Source organism: Rhinopithecus bieti, unplaced genomic scaffold, assembly GCF_001698545.2.
Source record: "Rhinopithecus bieti isolate Rb0 unplaced genomic scaffold, ASM169854v2 scaffold_5889, whole genome shotgun sequence".
Classification (NCBI taxonomy): Eukaryota; Metazoa; Chordata; class Mammalia; order Primates; family Cercopithecidae; genus Rhinopithecus; species Rhinopithecus bieti.
In genome coordinates, this window is record NW_016805277.1 from 3,410,959 (window position 1) to 3,436,132 (window position 25,174).

The following is a 25,174-nucleotide window of genomic DNA, read 5'->3' on the forward strand; positions in this document are numbered from 1 at the left end:
AATAATAATAATAATAATAATAAAAGAAGCTTCTCTATGGAAAAAATAACTATGTAACGGAGTACCCCTATTTTTCTAAGGGATAGTTTATTTTCTCTCTCTCTTCTTTTCTCTTTCTTCCTTTTCCCCACTTTCTACTTAGCTCTTTAGAAGTGCAATTACAGCCTTTTAACCTCCTCTTCACTGGACACTCCCTGCAGGGCAAGTTCATCTAACTATGTGCTTAGAAGATCCAGAGTGGAACTCTCACCCCCTAGATTTCCTCAAGCGATATCAGTCAATTTCCAACCTAAAGTATGCCTGCTAGAGTTTTTGGCCACCTATACAACCTGTTTCTGCCCATGAAGGCGCCAACTCAACTGCCCAGTAGATAAGGCAGCAAGCTAGCCCTCTGAGCCCTCACCTGCTTGCATCCTCCCGTGCCTTTTAGAAGTGCCTGCTTTCCACTTCAAAAAGAGAAGCGGTACCCTTTAGGCAGGAAGCCGATACCTTTCTCCCTAAGCTAGATTTGGAATAAAAAGTCACTTTCGTTACATCAGGCCTTGCTCTTGTTAATTGGACACCGCAAGCTATGAGTGACTGAACCTGAGTTTCTGTTACAACTGCACTATGCAGACGCCCCGTGTAGAAATTTGCTTATTATTAACATGACTGAGAAGCAGAGGATATCTGAAAAATGATTTCAGGAACACTGGTGGATCTTTTTACACATACTAGACCCAAATTAGATAATGCAAGGACTAATTCGTAAACAAAACAAATAATTAAACTTTACTGCTCAAGGGATCTTAGTGATTTTCCCATTTAGTAATAGGAGCAGCTTAGACAGAACTAGTGACTAATTTTTTATTAGCTTAGTAGCATCACTGCCCAAGAGCATTTGCATCAGGGATATATATATGCTGAAATGTCAGAACTAAGAAGGCCATGTACCTAGGACAGACTTGCTTAATTCAGAGGCAGAAGCTCTGTCATTGATCTCTTCTAACTGCCAAGTAAGATGGCCCTTAAAAATAAACTTAGATTAGCTGCAGCCTAAATCTGCCAGTTCTGACGATCATCATGTGTGTGTGTGTGTGTGTGTGTGTGTGTGTGTGTGTGTGTGTGCTGCCATCATAGGGTAGGAATTTTCTTTTTTCCTTTTATTTTTTTTCTTGGCAGATAAATTATTAAATCTATTCTATAAAGCCAATTCACTATTTCTGTGCGTGAAAGCCACTTATTAGTTTGCTATTGGCATGTGTAAAAAGCTTATCAAGGCTCCAATCCAGGCAATGGGGATCTAGGTTATTCTAGCCTCACTGTTCAATTGCCAGGTCAGCTTCAGGAAGCAGGAGCTGAATTAGCGTCTCTGCCTCAGGCACCAGGGACATCATTAGTCTTAATTTCATAATTTTTGGTGGGGAGGGAACCCTTACCCAGGGACATCAATGATCTCAATCTCATAACTTTAGGAGGGGGAAAGGGAATGCTTTCCCTTTGGGCCCCAGTACTGCAGACTTAAATACTCTACCCTGTGACTTTTTTTTTTTTTTTTTTTTTTTTGTTAAGATGGAGTCTTGCTCTGTTGCCTAGGCTAGAGTGCAGTAGTGTGATCTAGGCTCACTGGAACCTCCACCTCCTGGGTTCAAGTGATTCTCCTGCCTCAGCCTCCTGAGTAGCTGGGATTACAAGTATGCGCCACCATGCCCAGCTAATTTTTGTATTTTTAGTAGAGACAGGGTTTCACCATGTTGGCCAGATTGGTCTTGGACTCCTGACCTCAGGTGATCTGCCCACCTTGGCCTCCCAAAGTGCTGGGATTACAGGCGTGAGCCACTGCACCTAGTGACATTTTTTCAGTATCTAGTCCCATGAACTGAATCGAGGCATTTCAAAATAATTTAGAATTTTATAATCTTAATTTTTCCTCAGGAAAACCCAGACATTGCCATAATGTTCCTCTGAGTTAAAGAAAATCAGTTGCATACTTATGTGCCAGATGTCTGTATTTCCAGGTCATTTATTACTTACCATAGCAGCAAAGACATAATGGTCATTATGGCAATATTCCAAGTTCTGAACAGGTCCAGAATGAAAGCTTTCTGCTGCTTCAGGGGATTTAGCTCCTGTAACCAAAATAATGCAAATAACCATGAGATTAAGAGGTAGTAAGGAAGTATCTTTGGCTATGATGCATGGGGAAAACTTATGCTGCAACTCTCACTTCACCTTGACTATGCTTAGAAGTCTGGGAATTGGAGGCAATAGGGCATCTACATATATGATGCTTATTCTGACACTTTAAAATGTTTGCAGCCCATTTTACACAGAAGCCTCTTAAATATATAACACCCCCTTCCCTGTCTCATTATACAAAGCCTGTTGTCTAATATAGCCTTTCTCTGACTGACAGTCAGAGAATGGATGTCCTTTACCACACTGATCTGTGATCCTCAGGACTGCCTATTGAAGGGTAGGGCCATGTAGTCCCTTCCTTGAGGCCATGTCTGGTTTTTACACTTCTCTGTTTATTTGCTTATTTGTTTTTTTTAGATGGAGTCTTGCCCTGTGGCCCAGGCTGGAGTGCAGTGGCGTGATCTCAGCTCACTGCAACCTCCACCTCCCAGGTTCAAGCGATTCTCCTACCTCTCAGCCTTTAGCTTACTGCTCTATAAAATGGGTATATTTATTGGGAGTTGAGAGACTAAATGAGATCATATATATATATATATAACATATATATTATATATATGGCTTAGCACAGTGCTTGAACCATGGTAAATGTCCAATAAATTTAAACTCTTATTATTATTATTATTACTGTATCATTGAGGAAAAGAGGCTAGCCATCAGCGGTCAGTGACAAATCCTTACTGCTATTGATGAGCTTATACTCTTTTACTTTTATTTATATTTATTTATTTACTTACTTGTTTGTTTTTTGAGAGGGAGTTTCACTCTTGTCGCCCAGGTTGGAGTGCAGTGGCGCGATCTCAGCTCACTGCAACCTCCGCTCCCAGGTTCAAGCAATTCTCCTGCCTCAGCCTCCTGAGTAGCTGGGATTACAGGCACCCGCCACCACACCTGACTAACTTTTGTATTATTAGTAGAGATGGGGTTTTGCCATATTGGCCAGGCTGGTCTCAAACTCCTGACTTTAGGTGATCCATCTACCTCAGTTTCCCAAAGTGCTGGGATTACAGGTGTGAGCAACTGCGCCCGGCCTATTCTTTTGCTTTTAATTTGCGGATATTAACTTGCCGTGAGTTATGAATCAAGTTAACCAAGCTGATTAGAATTGAAACTAACATAAAAATTATTAGGCTCTGAGGTGGGGAATCTCTCAAGGATGAAGTACCAGGACTTTGTGACTTTGTGGCCCTACAGTGCATGTGCAGTGAGAGACTGATGGAGGAATTTCTATTATGAAGAAGTGAGAGTGCCAGGCCTGCCTTCACAGCAGGTGCTCTCCAAATGTGAGTGTCCTTCTTTCTAGGAATGATCAGACACTTACACAGCTCACAGCCACATTGCCTTTTCTCTACTGTACTATTTGGATTGTAGAGCCCCAGAACATGGCTCCCAGCAGAATAACCCTGATATTACAACAAAGCAAAGCCCCTGCATAAACTAGTGGGAACTAGACATCCTCTTGGAGGGTTCTGGGGTGGTACACACAGACAGGACCTGTGGACCAGGCCTGTGCTAACACTTGGTGGTTCCACGGGGCCCTTCTCAAATGCAGGTTGCCAGGTTCCTCCCTGGGCTTGCCTACTTCGACTCTTTTAAACAGAGGCCTGAGAATCTGTATTCTTAAAGCACTTGGGTGATTGTGATGAGCAGCCAGGATTGGAAACCTCAGAACGAGAATATCCTTGTATCCAGTGGTTGTCCCTGGCCTGGGTGGAGCCACCAAAATGTCTTTGGATCAGGTACCAGGAGCAGGTTGAAGGTGCTTCTTCTGAAGCCAAGGATGCTTGAGATTGCTTTCTAAGACAATGCTCTACTCTATATCTTTTCCTGCCGAAGTTAATGCTACTGCCTCTAACATGAAGTGAAAAATCACAGTTGTTAAGAGCATGTGCTTTGGTGCCTGGGAGAACTAGGTCACAAATCCCAGTTTAACATCTGTGTGATCCTGGGCAAGTTCCTTAACTTCACTGTGCCTTAGTTTCATTTTTGGAAAAAAAAATGCATGGGCATTAAATGAGCAGAACACAGTGCCTGGCATTTGGTAGGCTCTTCAATATCATTCTAAATAGGGTGCAATTGCTGGCACAGGGCTCTGCAGATCCTCCTAAAGAGGATGCTACAGGAGGTGAGCAGGGGAGATGACCAGGCCTCAGGAAAGCGCAAGCGCAAACCCTTAATGGGTTTGTCCAGTTCAGGCTATATGTGCATCATGGCAGGAAGAAAGAAGGCACTGTCAGGCTGAGGATGGTGGCTCACATCTGTAATCCTAGCACTTTGGGAGGCGGAGGCAGGAGGATTGCTTGAGCCCAGGAGTTTGAGATCAGCCTGGGCAACATAGTGAAACCCTGTCTCTACAAAAAAAATACAAAAATTTAGCTGGGTTTGGTGGCAATTGCCTATAGTCCCAGCTTGGGAGGTTGAGGTGAGAGGATTGCTTGAGCCCCGAAGGTTGAGGCTACAGTGAGCTGTAATTGCACTACTGCACTCCAGCCTGGGCAACACAGTGAGACTCAAAAAATTTTTTAAGTGTATATATATATATATGTATTAGATACACATACACACACATATGTACATATTTATATATGTGTATGTGTGTATGTCTATCTATATATATAAAGGCACTGCCAGAACCATATGTTTTAACACTGAACTATATTCTTATGTGTCCATAACTATATATCTCATATCTATTTTATGATTGCTTTCATCCATGTAGGTAAATCCCTATAACTAGAATGTAAGTTTCACAGATAGGAATCAGGCCACCTAGTTGATAAATATCAATAAACACCCAGCACAGTCCTGAAGGGCAGAAGTGTTAGACACTCCCAATGTTGTTGTTGTTGTTGTTTTATCCATTTAAATTGACTGAGACTTGAAATGGACTTCTTGACTTGAAGGGCAAAGAATTAAGGGATGTTTTGTCCCGGCAGCCCTCTGAGAGCTTGAGTTCATGGCCACTCTAAGCCTCTAGCCATAGCTAGAGTATCTGCTTCTAGAAAAGGTCCTGAAGGCCAGGGATCGGGGAAGCCCTCGGGGTAAGCAGTGGCATGCCCACTGTCCTCTACAGAGTTCTGCTTTCCACACTACATGCTTTCATGCAGGGCATGCATAATGCTACTGAAGCCACCATAGTCTTCTTTAGGTGTCCTGAGCAGACTCTTACCTATCTCCTAGCCAGGAATGCCCTGCCCCATCCTCTCCACTCATTTAAATGAGTCCTGCTGTCCTCCCTGGCTTGGACCTGCCTCCAGCTGTGGGCCACCCTGCTCTCTTTCTCTGTATTGCTGGTACACAGCGTCTCTTCTTAGATACTTACCCTTTCTTCCCTTATGCCATTGTTTATCTTTTTATCTAATCCTCTTACCCATCTTAGTTACATTCTATGTTCCTTTAGAATTGGGGCTGTGTCTTATTTTTCTTATTTCCTCTAGGAGCCAGCACAGGGCATGGCACACTGCATATCCTCACGAACTGTCAGGAGGTGTGGCTGCTTCCACAGGATATCAGCTTTTCCTTGTGGTCACCAACTTTCAAGGGTGAATCCTCAAGCGTGTGCTTTCAGGCCTTAAGGTTCTAGATATGACACAGAGCGAGACTAAAGACATGCATTGCTTCCTCAGCAGCCTGTGGTAAGATTCAGGGTACAGTGGAGAACCCAGGGTGGACTAACCCTGAAATATATTTTTTCCACTTAATCTGGACATTTAAAAATCATCAGTACATAGCTGTGTCAGTGATTTGGAGCAATGCCAATAGAAAGTTGATGATAAACTTGCAAAATAAAGGGAACTAATATTTAATGAACACTTGCTATTTGCTAAGCAGTTTACATATATTATTGCATTTGATTCTTATAAACAGCCCTTTAAGATGGATTTTATCTTAGAATTTAATCATGATTGTGTTCTTAAGGCATAGTGCAATGCCTGGTACATAGTGGGCACTTAACAAATATTGAATTAAGTTAAATTCCATAAAATCAAGAATGCATAGCTGATCTCAAGAGGAAACATCTGCAAATGCTTACCTCCACAGAATCAAATATCACTGCTGGTACAGCTATGTTGTTCATTTTTGCAGCTTTTTGGATGATATCTTCAGCCTCTCTAAATCTTCTCTGGGATATCAGCCACCGAGGAGATTCAGGAATGAACCTATAATTTATTTGTAATATTTAATAATTTTTCACAAGAGCAGGGTTAGATACTATTAAATCTGAGTTTCCCCAGATAGTTGTAATTTTGTAAAATTCTAGTTTGTCTTTTTAAAGGGAGTCCACATAAGATTTCTATTGGAGCATAGGAATAAATAAAAGCACCTTCAAGTTTCAAACTTCTGATCAAATTATAAGACTGATCATCAGTTGTGCTTGAGACCAGGACCAGACGATAAGGGGTGACATTAACTATGGGCATGTTTGAGCCAGGACATCTGGAGAAGTTCATCCAAAACTTATAGGCATTGTGGCTCATAAAAGAAATGTAGCTACTAGACTGTAAGTTCCCCTAGAGAAGAGACTGTCTTTGCAGTGGGTCCATCCTAAGGAGAATTGCTGGTGTCCCAGCTGGTGACGTTCACAATTTATTGGGAAAAGGATGGCCAGGGCATCTGTGTTCTTGATCTTTTCCTTTAGTCAAAAGAGAAGGTGAGGGCACTGATACCTGCCTGTGTGGGGTCCCCATGGCTTTCAACAGATTCCCAGATCAGCGAGTGCCCAAACCAGTTTTTGCGAGATGAGCCCCAATGTTGTCTTTTTGTTAACGTCTAAAAGCTTATTGTTTTAAATTACATAGTCTATTCCCATTTATAGCTGATGCTCAAACACAGTTGCAAATAATAGGACTTCTATTCTTTCTAAATTTTTATTTCTCAAAATCTTTTAGCCATTCTTCTGTCAGCTCTCATTTTCCTTACCTATTGTCAGTACAGATGGTCCCTAACTTATGATGGTTCGACTTACGATTTTTCTACTATAGGAGAAAAGTGATATGCATTGAGTAGAAACCTTACTTTGAGTACTCATACATTCAGCCATTCTATTGTTCACTTCCAGTACAGTATTTAATAAATTACATGAAATATTCAATACTTAATTATAAAATAGGTTTTGTGTTAGAAAATGTTGCCCAAGTGTAGGCTAATGTTAGTGTTCTGAGCATGTTTAAGGTAGGTCGGGCTGAGCTATGATATTTGGTAGGGATGCAGGGTGGGCAAGCCCCAGAGTGGGGTTCTTGGCTTTGCCCAGGAAAGAATTCAAGGGCAAACTGGAGGTGGAAGAAAACAGCTTTATTGAAGAGACAATGTTACAGCTCAGTGACTGCTCCTGCAGAGCAGGGCTGCCCCACAGGCAAAGTAGCAGCTCAGGACAGTTTTGCACTCATATTTATAACTACTTTTAATTACATGTAGATGAAAGGGCAGTTTATGCAGAAATTTCTAGGGAAAGGGTAGTAATTTTTGGGTCACTGGGTCATTGCCATGGAAAGGGGCAATAAAGCCTGAGTGTTGTCATGGCAACGGTAAACTGACATGGCACACTGGTGGGCGTGTCTTATGGAAAGCATCTTCTGCCCTGGCTCTGTTTTAGCTGGTCCTCAATTTGGTCCGGTGTCCAACCCCTGGCTCTGGAGTCGTGTCTGGCTTCCTACCTCAGTAGGTTAGATGTATTGACCTAGAATATTCTCAATTTATAATCAGCTTATTGGGATATAACCCCATTATAAGTCGAAGAGCATCTGTACTTACTTAGCCTAGAAAACAAATTATAAGTAGCAGACACAGAGTCCTCTATAATTAATTGGCCCAAATCCACACTAGGAATAAGCTCAGAGCAAAACAAATGACGAACTAGCAGGTCCCCTCTCCAGCTTACTAGCACATGAGTTGAAAAATGAGCTCAGTTTGCATTTTTCAGAATATGCCTTTAGTTGGTCCCTATAGGAACTACAATAATGTTAGGTCACTGACTTCCAGTAATTAGAACTGTGTTGTCCAATAGAAACTTCTGAAATGTTCTGTATCTGTGCTAAGACAGCACCCACTAACCACATGTAGCTATTGAGCTAGTGTGATTGAAGAAACAAAAATTTAATTTTATTTACTTTTAATTAATTTTAAATTTAAATAGCTGCATGTGACTGGTGGCTACTATATTAGTGCAGAATTAGAGATCTTACTACACAGCCACGATATACCTCATGGATAGATGCTTCTACTTTGGGCCAGTATCTTTCTCCAACCAGATTATGCTTAGAAATATCCTACCTTTTTTTCTACAGATCACTGGCCTCAGACTCTTAATGTTTAATCATCTAGAAATTGCATAGCTTTCCTCACGTTTCATCTATGGCCTGCTTCCCTACCCCATCCCCACACCCTATACATATACTCCATTCACACCTGTGGCCACTTACTGCCAAGCCTTTTAAAGGAAACTTGGGACATAAAAAGTTCCCCAAACTACCAACAATGCCTCTATGTAGGTTTATCTCCCATTTCTAGCCCACTGTACTCAGGGCCACTGGTATCTCTACTTTTGAATTGCTTTGATTTTTTTGTGTGTGCACATAATCTCAAATCTAGCTGATCATTTCAAAAGTCAATGGAGTGCCAAATGAGGTTGCACACTATAATCTCTCTGTAGATTTAATTCAGACTAAACAGGAGTGAGGTGTTGCTGGAGAGCTTGTCTCATACTGAGCAGGCGGCAGGGTCCACATCAGCTCTAAGCATCCCCCCATATCCCAACCACTAGACTGATGAGCATCCGTTTGGGAAGCCCCACCTGCAAGGATAGGATGTTCAGAAGAAAGCTATTTTCTTTTACAGGAAAATGATAAGACCACTGATAAATGTTCAGGGGGAGCACTCAGCTTGTCAGTGCTGGTCCCGGGCTGGCCTCTATCTGGGGCAAGTCCTGTCCCTGGTACAGTATGCCCACAGCCAGGACCACTCGTGGACTGGCCCCTGGGAAACAGAAGAAAGAGCTCTCCTTAGGGCAGAGTGAGCAGGCTCCCTGTGGGATGGACCTTCTCGCTGGAAACTCTGGAGGCTAACTCTGGAGGGCTAATGAATCAGAGCTGTTCATTCCTCGCTGTGACATATGGTCCTGAGGCAAATCCCATCCCTACTAATCTCTGTACAGCCAATCAGGGGCCTTATATTGTTATTCTTTCTCTCTTTCTCTCTCTGTCTCTCTTTCTCTCTGATAGAATCATACATTAATAAGATTGATTATAACTTTTTTTGAGACAGCATCTCATTCTATCCAGGCTGGAGTGCAGTGGCATGATCATATAGCTCACTGTAATCTTGAACTCCCAGGCTCAAGGGACCCTCCCACCTCCACCTCCTAAGTAGCTGGGACTACAGGCACTCACCACTGCACCCAGCTAATTTTTTATTTTTAGTACAGACAAGGTTTTGAACTGCTGGGCTAAAGTGATCCTCCCAACTTGGCCTCCCAAAGTGCTGGGATTACAGGTGTGAACCACCATACCTGGCTAATTATAACACTTTGAAAGTACTGGTCCCTTAGGTCAAAATGACAACTAGAGCCAGAGCACATAGTTTATTAAAATCATTCAGCTGAAGAGGCAGAAAAAAACCTTTGAATAATCTTGTCTTGTGTCTTGAGAGAACCTGTAGTCACTAACATCTTTTCCAATAAATTCAGTTAGCAAGGGAGTTGTGGAGAGAGGGACAGATGATGATGATGATAATTACTCTCATTCAGAACATCGCTCTGCTCTTGTAAATCTGGGATGCTTTCCTTGGAGGCACAGCTATGTAGATAATGGCCAGCCCTTATTCACTGCTCCTCAGGCCGGGTTTCCTGGTCCTCAGACAGGGTTCCAGAGGAGTGTTGCAAGTCAGAATAATTCCTAACCTTTAACAAACTATCAACTCCACCTGCACACTTCATGCCAAGAATTTACACTGGTAAATCACAGCACTCTTACAGATCATGAGAATACAGGGGCTTAGAGTGAGCCCACCTGACCTGCGCTGTCTAGTCAGACAGGTGGCCTGCCTGTCAACCTCTATGACTGCCTAACAGATGCAGTAAGATAAAGGCCTAGACAGCTTCCCAGTCAGGAGGTGTCCAAAGGACAGGGCAACCATGAGGTCTAGTCTAAATTGTGAGTTCCGAAAAATGATCAGAGAAGCTTGTGCTATGTGTAAGCAGGTAGAAGTTATGCAGTTCAGTGAAACCAGTCAGTGCTGGAGGATTTGACTTTGATATAATGAAATCAAACCAAGAAGAATTAATGAGAGAGAAAGAGAATGAGAGAGAGAGACAGAACCAGACCCACCCATGGAAGGAATCCCTTTCCTCTTGCTTAAATATGAAAAGCAAGGAAACAGGAAATCCCCAGAAGAGGGTATGTCTGACACCTTATTCCATGATTTTTAACTTATTCTGTCACCTGAAATCTCCCAGATAGTCATACTGGGTAAGACTGCAGCCAGAGTCTTCAAACTTTGTTATTCCTATAACTGTTGTGTTATACTGAGTTGAAATTGAGTTGGGAGGTTGTGGGAGGAGAGAAGAGAACATTTCTCTAACAATTTATTAAATAAAAAGTAATTTTCTCACTCTTCAAGACATAGCAGATAAATAGGCACACTACCATAAGTGCTAATAAATAGGCTTCCCTTTCATAGATGCTAATCATTATATAGTAGGGAAGCTTGAAGAATTACATTAGTAGGATAGAGTGAGATTTTTCTAGAGAGAGAAAAGTGATGAAAGAGCAGGGGGCAGAGTTAAAAACAACAAAATCCAACACCACCAGTGCCACAAATAAGTAGCAACAGACAAGAGTGGCTGGTGTCAAGGAAGAGATTGGACTCCTGAGAATGTGCTTTTAGGACAATGGAGACTCAAACTCCAGCACACAGGCCCACCCACAATGAGGCAAAAACTCCCAGCTTGGAAACTGGCCTCTGCGAGTTCCGTGGAGGTCATGCAAGCCCAAGCTAGGTCAGCACCAGGCTCCAGGTGTGTTCCAGGTATGCTGACCCGCAGCAGAGGGCCTGTCTGGGGACGAGTCACACTCACCACCACAGCGGGACACACAGCACTCCCGGCACCGTCAGCGCCAGCAGCAGCATCCGCCAGTCTCTGATGAAGTAAGCAAACAGTGGCAGCAGCATATAGCCAACTGCAAAAAATGTGCACACTCCTAATGTAGAGAATATAATACGAACTGACTTGCCAAGAATTTCTGTTCCTGTTCAAAACAAGGGAGGAGTATTAGCATATTATCTCACTTTAATATTTGCTTTTTATATCATTATGTGGCAGTTAGAGTTCAAACTATCACCACTTAAAAAAGGGGAAAGGCATTTGCCTCATTGCCCAGAGCAGGCATGGTCAGGGTAGAGGAAGGTGGGAAGTGATCCAAGACTTGGCAACTTATAGAAGACTGAATTTCCATGAGATTTTAACGGAGTCATAGATTTATTTATTTATTTTTAATTAATTAATTATTATTATTACTATTTTGAGACAAAGTCCCTCTGTTGCCCGGGCTGCAGTGCAGTGGCGCGATCTCAGCTCACTGCAACCTCTGCCTCCCAAGCTCAAGTGACCTTCCCACTTCGGCCTTCCGAATAGCTGGGACTACAGGCGCACACCACCAGGCCTGGCTAATTTTTGTATTTTTAGTAGAGACAGGGTTTCACCAGGTTGGCCAGGCTGGTCTTGAACTCCTGACCTCAAGTGATCCACCTGCCTTGGCCTCCCAAAATGTTGGGATTACAGGCGTGAGCCACCATGCCCGGCCGATTTATTTTAAGGCCATTCCATGTCATAAAAATATGCCCAGGCGCAAGAGCTAATCCCTTCTGAGAATGCCACATTTCCAAAATAAGAGCCCCAACATGAGAAGCAGAGAGAACGTTTCAGGAGATAAGCAGTGGCTCTTCTGAGGGGCCATGTGGGGTCACGGTGTGTGTAGCCTTTCCAACAGTTCTGAACTGTAAATAAACAGACATTGGCCCATCAGGAAGCAGTGGAGAGTTCACTGTTTCCAAGACCTCAGGACACACTTACCCATGCCTGAGCCCTGAGAAATCAGTTGGAGTGAGCTGGCTCTGGAGGTGCACAGACAGGCCTTTAGCACCCAGGACTGAATTCCCTGCAGCCATGCTGTGCCCAGAGATCAGCCCAGGCAGACACAGTCCATTTGGACCAAGGAAAGAAAAGCAGGAGCTGTTCTCCCACCCCTGCAGGCAGCAGCCCTAGACCTGGCCACACACCCATTGAACTCCACAGAGCTTTCCCTGAACAGCAGAAAGGCCCATGACTGCTTGGTGCGGGCACTGCTTTTTGGGAAAGGACATGCAGGCGACTGTTGGTCTCTGCTCAGTGCCACAGTGGATCACTCGGCACCAGATGGGAGTCCAAGAACAAAGCTCCTTCTCTTGTCACGGAGCTCCGGGCCCTTTCCAGAGTCTGCCCTTGGTTCTCTACACCTGGGGCGGAGATTTGACCAATGGCAATGGCTCTGCCTTTTGTTGGGGATCTGCCCATACTACAGAGAAGTGACCCAGAAGATACAAAACAGATAATTCAAAGGTCATTCATGCTTGCCTTTCAAGAGAGATTTTCTCAATCATGTTTATATGTTCTAGGCACAGGCGAAGGGATTAAGAGCTCATTCCAGAGAAGCAGCAAAATTACTATGTTGGCTGGTTTCTCATTTTACCACCTACCTGTTCCCAACCCACCCCACTCATTCTCCCTCACTGTTCGTAACTGAGAGATCTGCCTTAGTGGGTCCCTCTCGAGAGGCCATTTAAAAGCCCGGACTGATAGAAACAGCCAGTACTTTGTGCCTCCTGCATCCCATGTTGGAGACAATTGTCCTAACCACCCAGAGCATTGCTCAGCCTATAAACCCATTTCCAAGGATAGGGCCTGACTTCTTTGAGGATCATGAGTATGATTTCCAGGTCTTTTCTGACCTCATTAATGACCTTCCTGCTATGCACTGGTTTCTAAACCCTTTGGCTGTGATTATGATATGGAAATAAATAGAGGATGCTTTATTCTTAAGCAGAGATTCAGAAGTGAAGCAGCAGAGGGCTTGATTTTGGAAAAGAGATAGTGTGTAGGATCAAGTGAGAATCTTATAGAATTGTGAGGCCAGAGGAGCTTTATCCTACCTTCATGACCTTGTTAAGAAAAGAGAAGTTACACTACTGGGTTCCGGGATAATTTCCCTCTCTAAGTGTGAGTCTCAGACCAGAACAGTTATACAACTTTGCAGAGTGCATGTTGGGGACAGAGACTTTGTGGGTCTCTCTCTTTGCCTTCCTGTGGACAGCATGGATGGTACAAATTGAAACAATTCCTTTTTAGCCCTACTTTCTGCTCTCTGACTTTTAGGCAGTCACCCTTCCTTAAACAGGATCACCATCTTCACAGCTAGCATTTTTTAAAGTAGGTACTTTGAGACAGGTTCCAGGCTAAGTGTTCACATATATTATCTCTTTGACCCTTCACACCAGTTATATAAAAACTAATATTCCAGGTGAGGCACAGTGACTTATGCCTGTAATCCCAGCACTTTGGGAGGCCGAGGCAGGCAGATCACCTGAGGTCAGGAGTTCGAAACCAGCCTGACCAATATGATGAAACCCGTCTCTACTAAGAAAACAAAAATTAGCCAGGCATGGTGGCATGCGCCTGTAATCCCAGCTACTCGGGAGGCTGAGACAGGATAATCACTTGAACCCAGGAGGCAGAGGTTGCAGTGAGCTGAGATCATGCCACTGCACTCCAGCCTGGGCAACAAGAGCAAAACTCCATCTCAAACAAAACAAAACAAAACTAATATTCCTCCTACTTTATACATAATTAGCTGAGACTTCAGAGTTAAAGCCAGTTGCCTAAATTCATGCACATAATAAGTGGTGCACCAGGATTCAAGCCTTATCCACTCTATGGATACTGGTCTACCTTCCAAAAAAAAAAAAAAATTACTGGGGCATGACTTGGCCTTTTAAAGCAGTTCTTCAACTGAGATTCCAATAGAGACATGAGGGGAGATGGGTAAGGCCATATCCTGATTTCACTTTTACAATTTTCTTTTTTCTTTTTTTTTTTGAGACAGACTTGTACTCTGTCGCCTAGGCCAGAGTGCAGTGGTGCAATCTCAGCTCACTATAACCTCTGCCTCCTGGGTTCAAATGATTTTCCTGCCTCAGCCTCCCAAGTAGCTGGGACTACAGGCGCTTGCCACCATGCCCGGCTGATTTTTGTATTTTCAGTAGAGATGGGGTTTTGCTATGTTGGCCAGGCTGGTCTTGAACGCCTGACCTCAGGTGATCCACCCACCTTAACCCCCTTTCAGAAGTGGATTTGCATTTTCCCTTCCTGGGCTTGTCACTGGAGGCCAGCCAGCCCCCTCTGAGGAATGCTAGGAGAGAAGCCTGATTATATAGATCTTTCATGGCCTGCAGCTGCCACGAGCTTTCCATGTGGCAGTGAAACAGATGACAGTGGTGACTCCTGCTGTGCTGACTGGGAATCCCTGTCCTGCCCCCTATGCTCTATCTGCCTCTTCTGTCTGCTTTGCTTCTAGGGCAAAGCCTGGTTGGTCTTGGTCTGGCTGGGCCTCTGAGTTTCTCCTGGGAGTGAAACATTGACATCTAAGCCAAAGGGACATGACCTGGCGAGGATGAGGGCCAGGATAGCCGTAGGAGTATTGCCCACCACCTGTCACACCCATCTGAATCTGAGCACTCTCTCCTAGAGGGGGTGACTTAGAGAGGGCCAGGCTCCCTTCCATGTAGAGCAGTACCTGCCCCAGGAACTGTAGAGCAGTACCTGCCGGGCCCATTCCACACAGAGGTAGGACGTGCACCTTCATAAATGACCAACATAGGCTCTAAGTAGACCCCAGCTCAAGAAACGAGACTGTAGTGCAGCTACCAGGATATGAGGTAAGAGCCAGGAACCCTGGGCTAGGAGTGTCCTCCATCTGGCAAGGGGAGAGCCTGGGTTCCTTGATGCTAAGTTGGTACTAGAGAGACTATAATAAACCCTCCTTTGTGGAGATATTATTATGAAGACTGAGACCATGTATGTAAAGTGCCTAGGAGGGTATCTGGCATGTGGCAGGTGCTCAGTAATAATTATTCTTTATCCTGGTTAAGCAGTTGAAATGTGCTACATGTCAGGGGAATGATGGAAAGTACAATGCCTTTGATGCAAAAAGGCCAGTGAAGACAGCAGAACCCCTCTTCAGGGCTTAACAGATGTTCCCCTGCTCAGGGCTTCCCCTCTCTCTGCACCAATCACTCTAGTCAAAAGTAACATTTCCTGTTTCTGTGTATACCCAGTAATATGTGCCCCACTCCCTTGACCCATGTCCCCATGTCCACAGTGACAGCTGCATTGGCTGCAGAGGCACAACCAGGCAGTGAGCTCCTTGTGAATAGACAGGCGTGAGTTCTTGCTCTTCCCTGGGTCCCCGCAGTTCTTCCCTCTCATGGTGCAATGCAAATAAGGTATGCCAGCAAATTTCTGCATCATGTTTATGGATTTATATGCCAGCTCATCCCTTGGAAATTTTGAGGCAACTTCAAATTTAAATACAATAAAATAATGGTAACATTAAAGTAAGATATAAAGAAAAGTAAAAAGTTGTGCCTTGTTGAAAAGAACAAAAATATGCAGCTGACTATTTTGAAAACAGTCTGGCAGTTCCTCAAAAGGTTGAATATAGAATCAGCACAGGGCCTAGCAGAGGTCCTGCCTTATACCCAAGAAAATTAAAAACATATATCCACAAAAATACTTATTCTCCAATGTTCATAGCATTATTCATAACAGCCCCAAAGTAGAAACACCCAGATGTTCAATGACTGATGAATGGATGACCGAAATCTTCATCCAGCGGAATACTAATTCATGCTACAACATGGATCAACCTTGAAAACAAGTGAAGTCAGTCACAAAGGCCACATAATATATGATTCTGTTTATATCAAATGTGCGGAATAGGGAAATCCATTAAAGGAAGAATGTAAATTAGTGGTTGCCAGGGGCATAGGGAAGAGGGAAATGACTGCTAATTTGTATAGGGTTTCTTTTCAGGGTGATGAGGAGTTAGATAGTGTTGATGGCTGTACAACTTTGTGAATATACTAAAAAACACTGAATTATACACTTTAAAAGTGTGAATATCATGGTATGCAAATCTGTCATGGACTGAATGTTTGTGTCCCTCCATTATTCATACGTTGATCCCCTGACCTGATAGGATAGAGGATTAGTGTCCTTACAAGAAGAGACACCAGAGAGTGAGCTCTCTATGGCTTGCTCTCTCTTGCTTTCCCTCTCTCTGAGCACTTGCGCAGAAGAAAGATCATGTGAGGACTTAGAGAGAAGGCAGCCATCTGCAACCCAACGGGAGAACCCTCACCAGACGCTAACCCTGCTGGCACTTTGATCTTGGACTTCTACCCTCCACAACTGTGGGAAATAAATTTCGGTTGTTTAAACCACCCAGTCTACAGGATTTTGTTATGGCATCCCAAACAGGCTAAGACAAAATTATATTTCAACTTTTCAATTTAAAAACAGTAAAATATATATATATATATATATGGCTGGTAAAAGCTGCATCATTGATGTAGTTACATTTCAAATTTGCCCGAGCTTCCTGGTAGCCAGAGTTGTAAAGGAAGATGCCATCACTTACACACCTATCAAAAGGAGGAACCGCTAGACATCAGAGGAAGCAAAGCTTTAAATGGTTCAGCATGCCCAAGGAAATGTCACATGGGAGGTTGATGTTAGAAGTACTGAAAAATACTGAATTAATGAATCAGTCAAGACAGGAGATAATTAACTTTTTGTGTTTAAGCAGCTAGTTATGGGGGATAAGAGAGGCTACTGATGGTATTCTACCCAGAAGGCCGTTGACAGGTGGAGGGCATTATTTCTGGGCAACAGTAGGAGATTGTGAGGGGAGCTGGAGCATGGGTAGGGTTAGTGTCCTTGGTCCCAAGTGGTCATTTCCTCCTAAACCAGCATCATTCCGGCAACACCATCACTTCCAGGCATGTCTGCTTTATGCTGTGTTGGGTAGCACTGTTCTGTCTTTCTCTTTTCTAGCTATGACTCTGGCAGCCTTGATCATTTTTAAAAAGCAGCACAAAACAAGGACTCATTTCTGCAATGCTTTGACAGTGGGAGGACTTTGGCTTCCCAAGTTAATGTGAAATTATCATGCAGAGTTTTGCCAACCCTTCCTTAGGGCCAGAGGGCGGAAGCAAAGGCACTTACCAAACTCCTCAGCCCAGACCACACCCTCTGGTTTATTTTAGTCAAATACAACCTGGAATTAGGCTATTTTATCCCAGAAACACCAGAGAGCGCTGCTGCACTGTAGGGAAGCTAGCAGCCACTTTGTCTTTGTACTGTGTCCCCCAACCCCAGGCGCTGACTGGGGTGTCCAGCCATTCCAGAGCAGGCTGGTTTTCGGGGACACTTAAACTTTCAGACCTGAGAACCCAACACAGTGAGTCTCATACCAGGACACAAAAGCCAGCAATTTCTTGCAGAGCACAATGGAGTAAAACTATCACTGTAGAGGCTCCCATAACACCCTACAACAGGCCTGGCCCCAGGCTGATAGCAAGCCCTCAGAGGCCTGGATCCCGGCTGATAGCGAGGCTGCTGCACCCAGGGTCTTACGTACTGACTGCTGGCTTGACTGATCTTCCATGGCTTTCCCCTTGGCCCTCTTACCCTTCTTCACCCTGCATGTGGGACCACACGCTGCATGGGGAGGTGGGAGGAGAGTAGATGATAGTGTCAGAGCCAGGGGGCAGCCCTTTCCTGTAGGAAGCCTGGGGTATGCTCTCCCTGCCTCACCCACTCACATAGGGGAGGCTTGGAGGCCCCAGAAGCACACTGTGCCACTGAAAAGGCAGATCTCAATGCTGCCCATTCTATAGAACCGGGGATGCCACCACCTGGCACAAGTCCCACCTTGTTCCCATTCCCACGGAGAGAGCTTCTCTGGCTTCACCATGACTCTCTGCCCTTTTGTTCCAGATGGTCCTTCAGGTCCTCCTGGGATATCGGCCTGCTGGTCACAGTCTTCTGTTTTGGGGAGGCCTGTTTGGTTTTTGGTATGTGTCTGGCCCAAGCAGAGCCACATGTTGGGTTTTTCAGGCTTAGGGAGGATCATCACACGGAAGATGGATTCTGGGGACTTTGAACATGAAGACAACAGGCTTTGCCTTGTGTTCTTGGAGCCACTGGGGACTAGGAAGTTGTAATTTCTGTCCTAAGATCTTCCAACCTCCAGTTTCCAACAACACTGGCCTGAAGCTCCCTGTGCCCTCTACACAAAAGATCTTCAAGAAAATCTTACCCTGCTCCTTCCCCCTGCAGGAAGGGGAGCAGCCTCCTCCCGCTGGGGCCTGCTGAAGAGTGTGCTATCTGCTGGGACCATGTGGCTCCAGCATGTTCTTCCCACCTTCTCTCCTCCCTCCCCCACTCTGCAGACACTGAGGCTGAGCCCATGGCACGGGGCTCTTTGCAAATAATTAAGGGAGTAGAGTTGGAATATTTCCATCCTGGCAACTTGACAGAAGGTGTACACACCATTAGTTAAGACAGCACAGCATCTCCAAAGCCAATGAGTCCTTCAGACTCTTAAGAAGCAATCAGAGTCACCTAACCAGATTCGGACTTTTGAGGCAAGAAGAATCATTAGACTTCTATTAAAGGAGTATTAATAATGATGCTGTGACAATAGAGACAAATTGGGATGGTATTGAGCCACCTAGAATATATTATCACCCTAGAGATGATGGGAACTGGTGTCTACTATCCCAGAGATACCCCTCACCTCTGCTTCTCTCATTTGCCCATTCGCTGGGCTCAGAGAAACACACTCTCTCACTCCTGTGGATGACCCTCATCAACTTGCCTGGAGCTCACCTAACTCCCTCCCAGGAAAAGCTGCTGAGGGCCCTAGGGACCTCCTCATGACCTTGTAGCTGATGAGTCTTCCTCATGCAGCCTGACAGCAGATGGAGCTACTATCAGTGCAGGGAGGCTTGTCCTGTGCTTAGTTGATAGACTCTGGGGTGGGCTCTGACTCAGGGCAAGGCCAGATCGGCCCAGTGATGGCGGGCTGGCACTGAACACCCCCTGTCTGCATGAGCCTCCTCACCTGTGTACTGGCCACAGTGACTACCCTAAGTCCCTTCACAGGCAACCAGGAAGAAGTCTCAAGCCTATACAACTCAGATCAAAGACATCCTCAGGCTGCCCTTCCCCTAAAATGTCCTCCTCTGTGCCTCTCTTAAGCCCTGTGCTCCTGAGAATGTGTCTCAGCTGTTGTGCAGCTGGTTCTTAATGGCTCCAGCTCTTCCTCACCATATTTCAGGGCTCAGCACAGAGGTGGCTCCCTGTGAGTGCCTGCCTTGCCCCTGACTTGCTCCAAGAGCTCCCTCCCAACACACATATATCCAAAGGCTTTGGAAGCACAGCCCAATGGCCCAATGACTTGTTCTTTCTGGGCCTTTCAGAGGGTTGGAGGGAAGTACCCCGTGTCCCAGAAGCCATTCCTACCTAGTATGAAGGCTACCACATAGTTGGAGATCTGGCCCATGCCCACGATGAGAAATAACACAGTGAACATCTCCCAGCTGATGGAGAAAATCTGCAGGAAGCTGAAGCCAGTCTGTACAGCCATGGTTGCGAAGAGAACGTTCTTCCTGCCAAACCTAGAGAATGCAGTATAACCGAAAACATGAGATGTATAGGTTGCCAAGGTGTGTTACAAGCCCTGAGTCAGGCATCAATGCAGACTTAGTATTTTTTCAGGGCTCTGGCAGACTTTTTTCCTGTCACACCCTCCCATCTTCCTCCTTGGTGAGGTCTCAGGCATCTGTCTGCTCAGGAGATAGCTTTTGAGATTCTCAGCTTCCTGTGGAGTCACCATGCCTCAAAAGCACGGAGGAGCATACGCAAGGACTGTGTGGAAATATGCTCTTTAGAAGGAGCCACAGATAGACGCTACCAGCACATTTCTGGAAAGTGGGTACAGCATAGATTGCAGATATTTCTTGAATCAGCAACATGAAAATTCTGTAAATCCAGAACTAAGAGTCACTCTGCAAGTGGTTTTTAACTTTGGTTGCACTTGGAATCACCTGGAGAGCTTGGAAAAAATACTGATGCCAGCACCCCACCTCCCAAGATTTTGGGATACAGTTTGGATATTAGGATTTTGGAGTTTCCCAGATGAGTAGCACGCAACCAAAATTGCAAACCACTGCTCTGTGGGAAGGTGTAGCTTTCAGCAATGTCTTTCAGTGACACTGAAGGTGGTTTAAGTGTTACCTTCACATTCTGGTAGTGGTCAGTGGGTAGAATGGAGCACAGGTGTGAGCAAAACAGCTTTTCCTGCCCCATTTTCCAAACTCAGGTCTTTGGCTGTTGGCTTGGGCTGGGAAGCTTTCCCCAACACTGCTATTTAGCACCCCCAACTTCCTGCACTGGTCACCACAGCACATCCAGGGGCCTGTGGAACACTGTCTCCCGGGGCTGTGATGTTGCCTCCTCAGGCCTGTAAGCTCTATGAGGCCCAGAGCCAGCGTCAGCTCTGTGGCCTCAGTGTCCAGCCAGGGTCCAAGCCACAGCAGCAGTGTGTGCACAATTGGGGCTCACTGTGTGGCTGCTGGCTGTTTGCAGACAGATCCTGTGCCATCCACCCTTGCCCCTGAGGTGGTGGTGGAGCAGGGAGGGCAGTGGTGATGGCAGCATCATGTTTTGTCAAGGAGTCTGTAGTATGAGGACCCCACCTTCCAGTGGGGTCAGTGGCCCCTCCCCACCACTGGCCAAAGCCCTGGGAGTATGAGGCTGAGGGAATGGAACAAAAGGGTGTCCAGGTGAAGGGGACTGAGGACAGGGTGAATAGGAGACAGCAGGGCTACTCCTATCACTGAATCAGTGACCTGAGGGTCCTCCCTTTCTCTGGGTAGAAATACCCTGAATTCAGTCCAGCCCCAAGATAGGCAGTGATTGACAAGGGGCACCATCCCACCTTCCTCCCCTCCCATGTCCTTACCTGTCTGACAGTTGCCCGGAAATGAAGGAGCCGAGGAGCACTCCTACGAAGAACAGGGAGGTGGTGAGGGGCACCTTCCAGTTGTCCTCACACACCAGATTCCACTGCCAAGGAAGACAGCATGAAGCATGAGCCCAGCCCCAAGGCAGACCTCAACCCCAGCCCAGCTCCGAGGGAATGTTAGCACGGCTGCCAGGCAGACTCTCCTCCCCTGTGCCAGGATATTGCCTTCGTGCAAAGGGCATAGGCCTTGCAGCCCTGGGTTTGACTGGCCTGTGCCGGGACTGGGGTGAGTAACATGGGGCAGGTCACTGCCCTCCCTGAAACTCAGGATCCTCTTAGGAAAGGGAGGGTGATGCTCCTACTCTGCTCATGTTACATAGCAAGAAGCCAGCCGAGGCCATGGCTGTGACTGGTGACCCCTCAGCTGTGAGGCAGTCCAAAGTAAAGGTGGCACTGCATCTTCAGAAGCCAGCCTAGTGCAGAGGGGAGGTGTTTGAAAAACCCAAAGGGCAGGGCAGAGGGCACGGCCACTTAGTCCAGGAGTAAAATTTCTTTTCCCTTGTTGAAAAGTGCAAGTGGTTCCAGGAGCTCTGTGACTTTATTTTCTGAGCAGACCCCTCCAAAAAATCATGTGGTCCCTGGTCCACTCACGCCTAGGGCAAGCTTGTGACCTAATTCAGGGCCCCATCATTCTGGGGCCTACTTACTCCTCTCCAGGGCTCCCTGGCTCCCTCCTACATCCCTACACCCTCCTTTCCATACGGCCTTTCCAGAAGTATGGTCCCTCCCATTCCCTAGGGCCTGTGGGCTGCCGCTGCCCTAACAAGTCCCTGCCAGTGCATCTACAAAATGAGAGTTTCAGTCAGAGTTTCAGTTTGACTTAAGTCAATTAAGCAAAATCAAGGGAGGTGACAAACATTTCAAAGTGTGTTTAGTGACCTTTCATTTATTGATAACAAATAAATAAATAAACAGATGCCAAGGAGCACTTCGGGCTTGGGTTCTGGGGGCTGCTGTCTGTGGCAAGATGATCCAGTCTGGAGGAAAGACCCCTGCCTCCCACCCAGCCCTAGTTCCATCTTGGGTGGGGCTGCTTTTATAGCGTTTGCCAAACAATTCCTTCTGAATCCTCATAACTCCCTTGAAAGTGTGGATTTAAGCACAAACTCACATATTTATATCACACCTCATTCTGCAGCAGACAGAGGTGTTTATAAAGACACATACAAGAGAAAAATGTAAAACAAAAAGCTAAGGGAATTGGGGCAAATGGAAAATAAAGAGGGGGGAAGTTGCAAAAACCAAGCCTGGGGTAAGACTGACCCTAGATTATCCTGTCCACGGGCCTGCCTGCTTGCCAGACGGGGCTCCAAAACTGGCTCTGTGTATCCCAGCAGCTCAGTTCTCAGAAGGGTTACAGTATCCAAAGTAGTTCACTTATTCGCAGAAGCACAGTTGTAAAGAATACTGAGATCCGAAAGAAGTCTCTCCTATGTACTTCTTCCACAAAGGAGCCCCTCTGTTATGCTGAGGATAATGTCCTCGAGAATAGCCCTGTCCTAGAGACAATAGCAAGATTCATGAGGCCGCCTCTCACAGTGCTCACAATGCTGGCCACAGGCAACGCCCAACACAGCTCTGCAGAAGAAAAATAAGTTGGGCCAGGAACTCAGCACTCTGCCATTCAGGCACAATCCAAGGATAAATCTGAGACTGTACCTACAGGAGGATTGCCTTACCTGGGGCTCCTGCATGGGCTTCAGGAGAAAGGGAAATGAATCTTCTAAAACTGTATAGCCAGATTAATGTGTTCTGCCAGTGCATAGACCAGAAGTGGTAAACAGCACGTGTGCCTGCATTCGGGGCCATCTACCTCCAAAAATAACTGTCCAAAGTTTCATTTAAAAGCTTGGGATCTGCTTCTGACTTAGAGAGATGAGCAATTGAAGCCCCAAAGCCTCATGATGTGGTGTGACCCATTTTGCAGAAGATTAAACTGAGACTTTGAGAATGGGATTTGTCTGAAGTCACAGCAAGTAAATCAGCAGGATAGATACCTCCTTGGGCCTCAGAACCCAATCTTGTGCCAGTGTCCTGCTTGGACCTGTACTCTCTAAGGCAGGTCAAAATGAGCTTATTAAATATGATGCCCTACACTTCTTCAAAGAATGTGACACCAGGAGACAATTACCCAGGACTAGGAGTAGAAGGCCTCCATCACAGCCGTTAGCCTTGGACAGAGCCAAGAAGAACTCAAGATTGGTAGAGGTATTAACATGCCAACCATCATCATTCCATCTGCAGTTAAGCAGAAAAGCTCTTTCAAATATAATGTGCTCTCCTTTGTAGTTTTTCAAATATTTCTCTGTCTGGACTTTGCCTTAGGGCAGGATAGATAGGATTTAGAGACAGAAAGGAAAGGAAGGCTGTTAGATATGGAGCCAGGCATTGCATGAGCAAAGGGTGGGACTGGGAACTGACTACTTAATTTGCAAGGTCCAGGGCAAACTGAAAATGCGGAACTCCTTGGTCAAAAATTATTAAGAATTTCAATACAGCAATGGCAAAGCACTGAAACCAAGTGTGGGGCTCTGTGTGACTGCACAGTTGCATGCCCATGAAGCTGGCCCTGGTAGGGGGTCAAACCCGTTCTCCAGGAAATGAAGCAGAGGCAGGAGTTCTGAATGGGGACACTGGGAAGAAGGGTGAGGTGAGGGCCAGCTCCCATCATTCTCCTTCCTTCTCCAATGTAGGCTCTGCATTGATGGCTTTCAATCCCATTCCCTCCCTGAAGAGGGACCCAAGAAGCCCTGTTAGCATCATGCAGCACAGGAAGAGCCATGCACACGCAGTGGCCGTTTGCCCCAAGCCCATGCAGGGTGCTATCTGCCTTTGGAGACCCTGCTTACAACCAGCAGGGGAAGGCAGCTAGACGGCATGGCTGCCCATGGTTGACTATAGGGCAGGGCTCTCCTTTGGGAAGTTATGGTGCCGAAAGTGTCTTTTTGGAAAGCTGTGAGGGGCCTGGTATTAGGACACAGGATTGGCAGATAAAGTTCTACCTGGAGCAAAGGGCTAGAGTCCAGTAAATCAGCTGCCAGTCCTAAGAGGGGCCCTTTAGAAAGGGCTTTTCTTGGAAACCAGGCCCTGCTTGCCCCTGGGCCCTTCATATTTGAGGGATATGTCTTGGGTCCCCACTAGCCAGGGCCACAAAACCTCCCTGTGGTTAACAGTGACATGGTGGGCCCAGTGGGAGACAGTGTCTTCCTTGATGGGACAGAACTGTCCCTGTGGGTCCCTGCACAAGTTTGTACATACATGCACACACACGCATACATACACATGACCAGCGCAGAGGCTAATGGCGGATGTCCTGGTGAGCAACTGGCTGGCATTGCTTTGGGGCTGTGCTTTCAAGTCAAACCCTAACATTTCTGAAACATAGCTTACCTCCCCTCTCCCTGTCCCTCTGATGGGGCCTCCCAGGGTTACTATGTCTGTCCTATCAGCAGGGTCCCAGACCAAGTTTCTCACAACAGAGCAGAATAAGCTCTATGTAACTGGGCCACGTGGCCTTTAGCTCTAATTTAAGAAACAAAAATCCAGGGGACAAGGTAATAGGGGATGGGAGGTCATTCTTGGCATAGAGGGATGTGCCACCTCCATGCCTCCCTGTAGTAAAGGGAGTAATGGGAAAGACAGTAACAGTGTGTGGAGTGCTCACTGAGTGCCATGTATTGTCTCAGGGGATCTCAGGGTTGCCATGTGAGATGGGTACTCTTTTTATCCTCGTTTTACAAATGAGGAAACGAAGGCACAAAGCAATAAAGCAACCAGCCCAAGTTCTCCTAGTGAATTGGTAAAAAAAAAAAAAAAAA

At 45.8% G+C, this 25,174-nt stretch overlaps 1 protein-coding gene and 1 long non-coding RNA gene across 2 annotated transcripts in view; one reads left to right on the plus strand and one right to left on the minus strand.

Annotated features, from left to right (window-relative positions):
• The window catches only part of LOC108529594 (uncharacterized), a 43,744-nt gene extending 37,792 nt beyond the window's left edge, over nucleotides 1–5,952 (plus strand). Inside the window, exon 7 of the long non-coding RNA XR_001885584.1 lies at nucleotides 5,613–5,952. This is a non-coding gene — a long non-coding RNA (uncharacterized LOC108529594). The remainder of the gene's footprint in view (nucleotides 1–5,612) is intronic.
• LOC108529592 (solute carrier family 22 member 4) overlaps nucleotides 1–25,174 on the minus strand; it is a 55,619-nt gene that overhangs the window by 12,507 nt on the left and 17,938 nt on the right. The window contains exons 2-6 of the mRNA XM_017872029.1: nucleotides 21,294–21,397; nucleotides 19,793–19,947; nucleotides 11,246–11,417; nucleotides 6,209–6,335; nucleotides 2,014–2,108 (exon numbers count right to left, since the gene is read on the minus strand). Coding sequence (XP_017727518.1) covers nucleotides 2,014–2,108; nucleotides 6,209–6,335; nucleotides 11,246–11,417; nucleotides 19,793–19,947; nucleotides 21,294–21,397 — 653 coding nt within the window. The remainder of the gene's footprint in view (nucleotides 1–2,013; nucleotides 2,109–6,208; nucleotides 6,336–11,245; nucleotides 11,418–19,792; nucleotides 19,948–21,293; nucleotides 21,398–25,174) is intronic.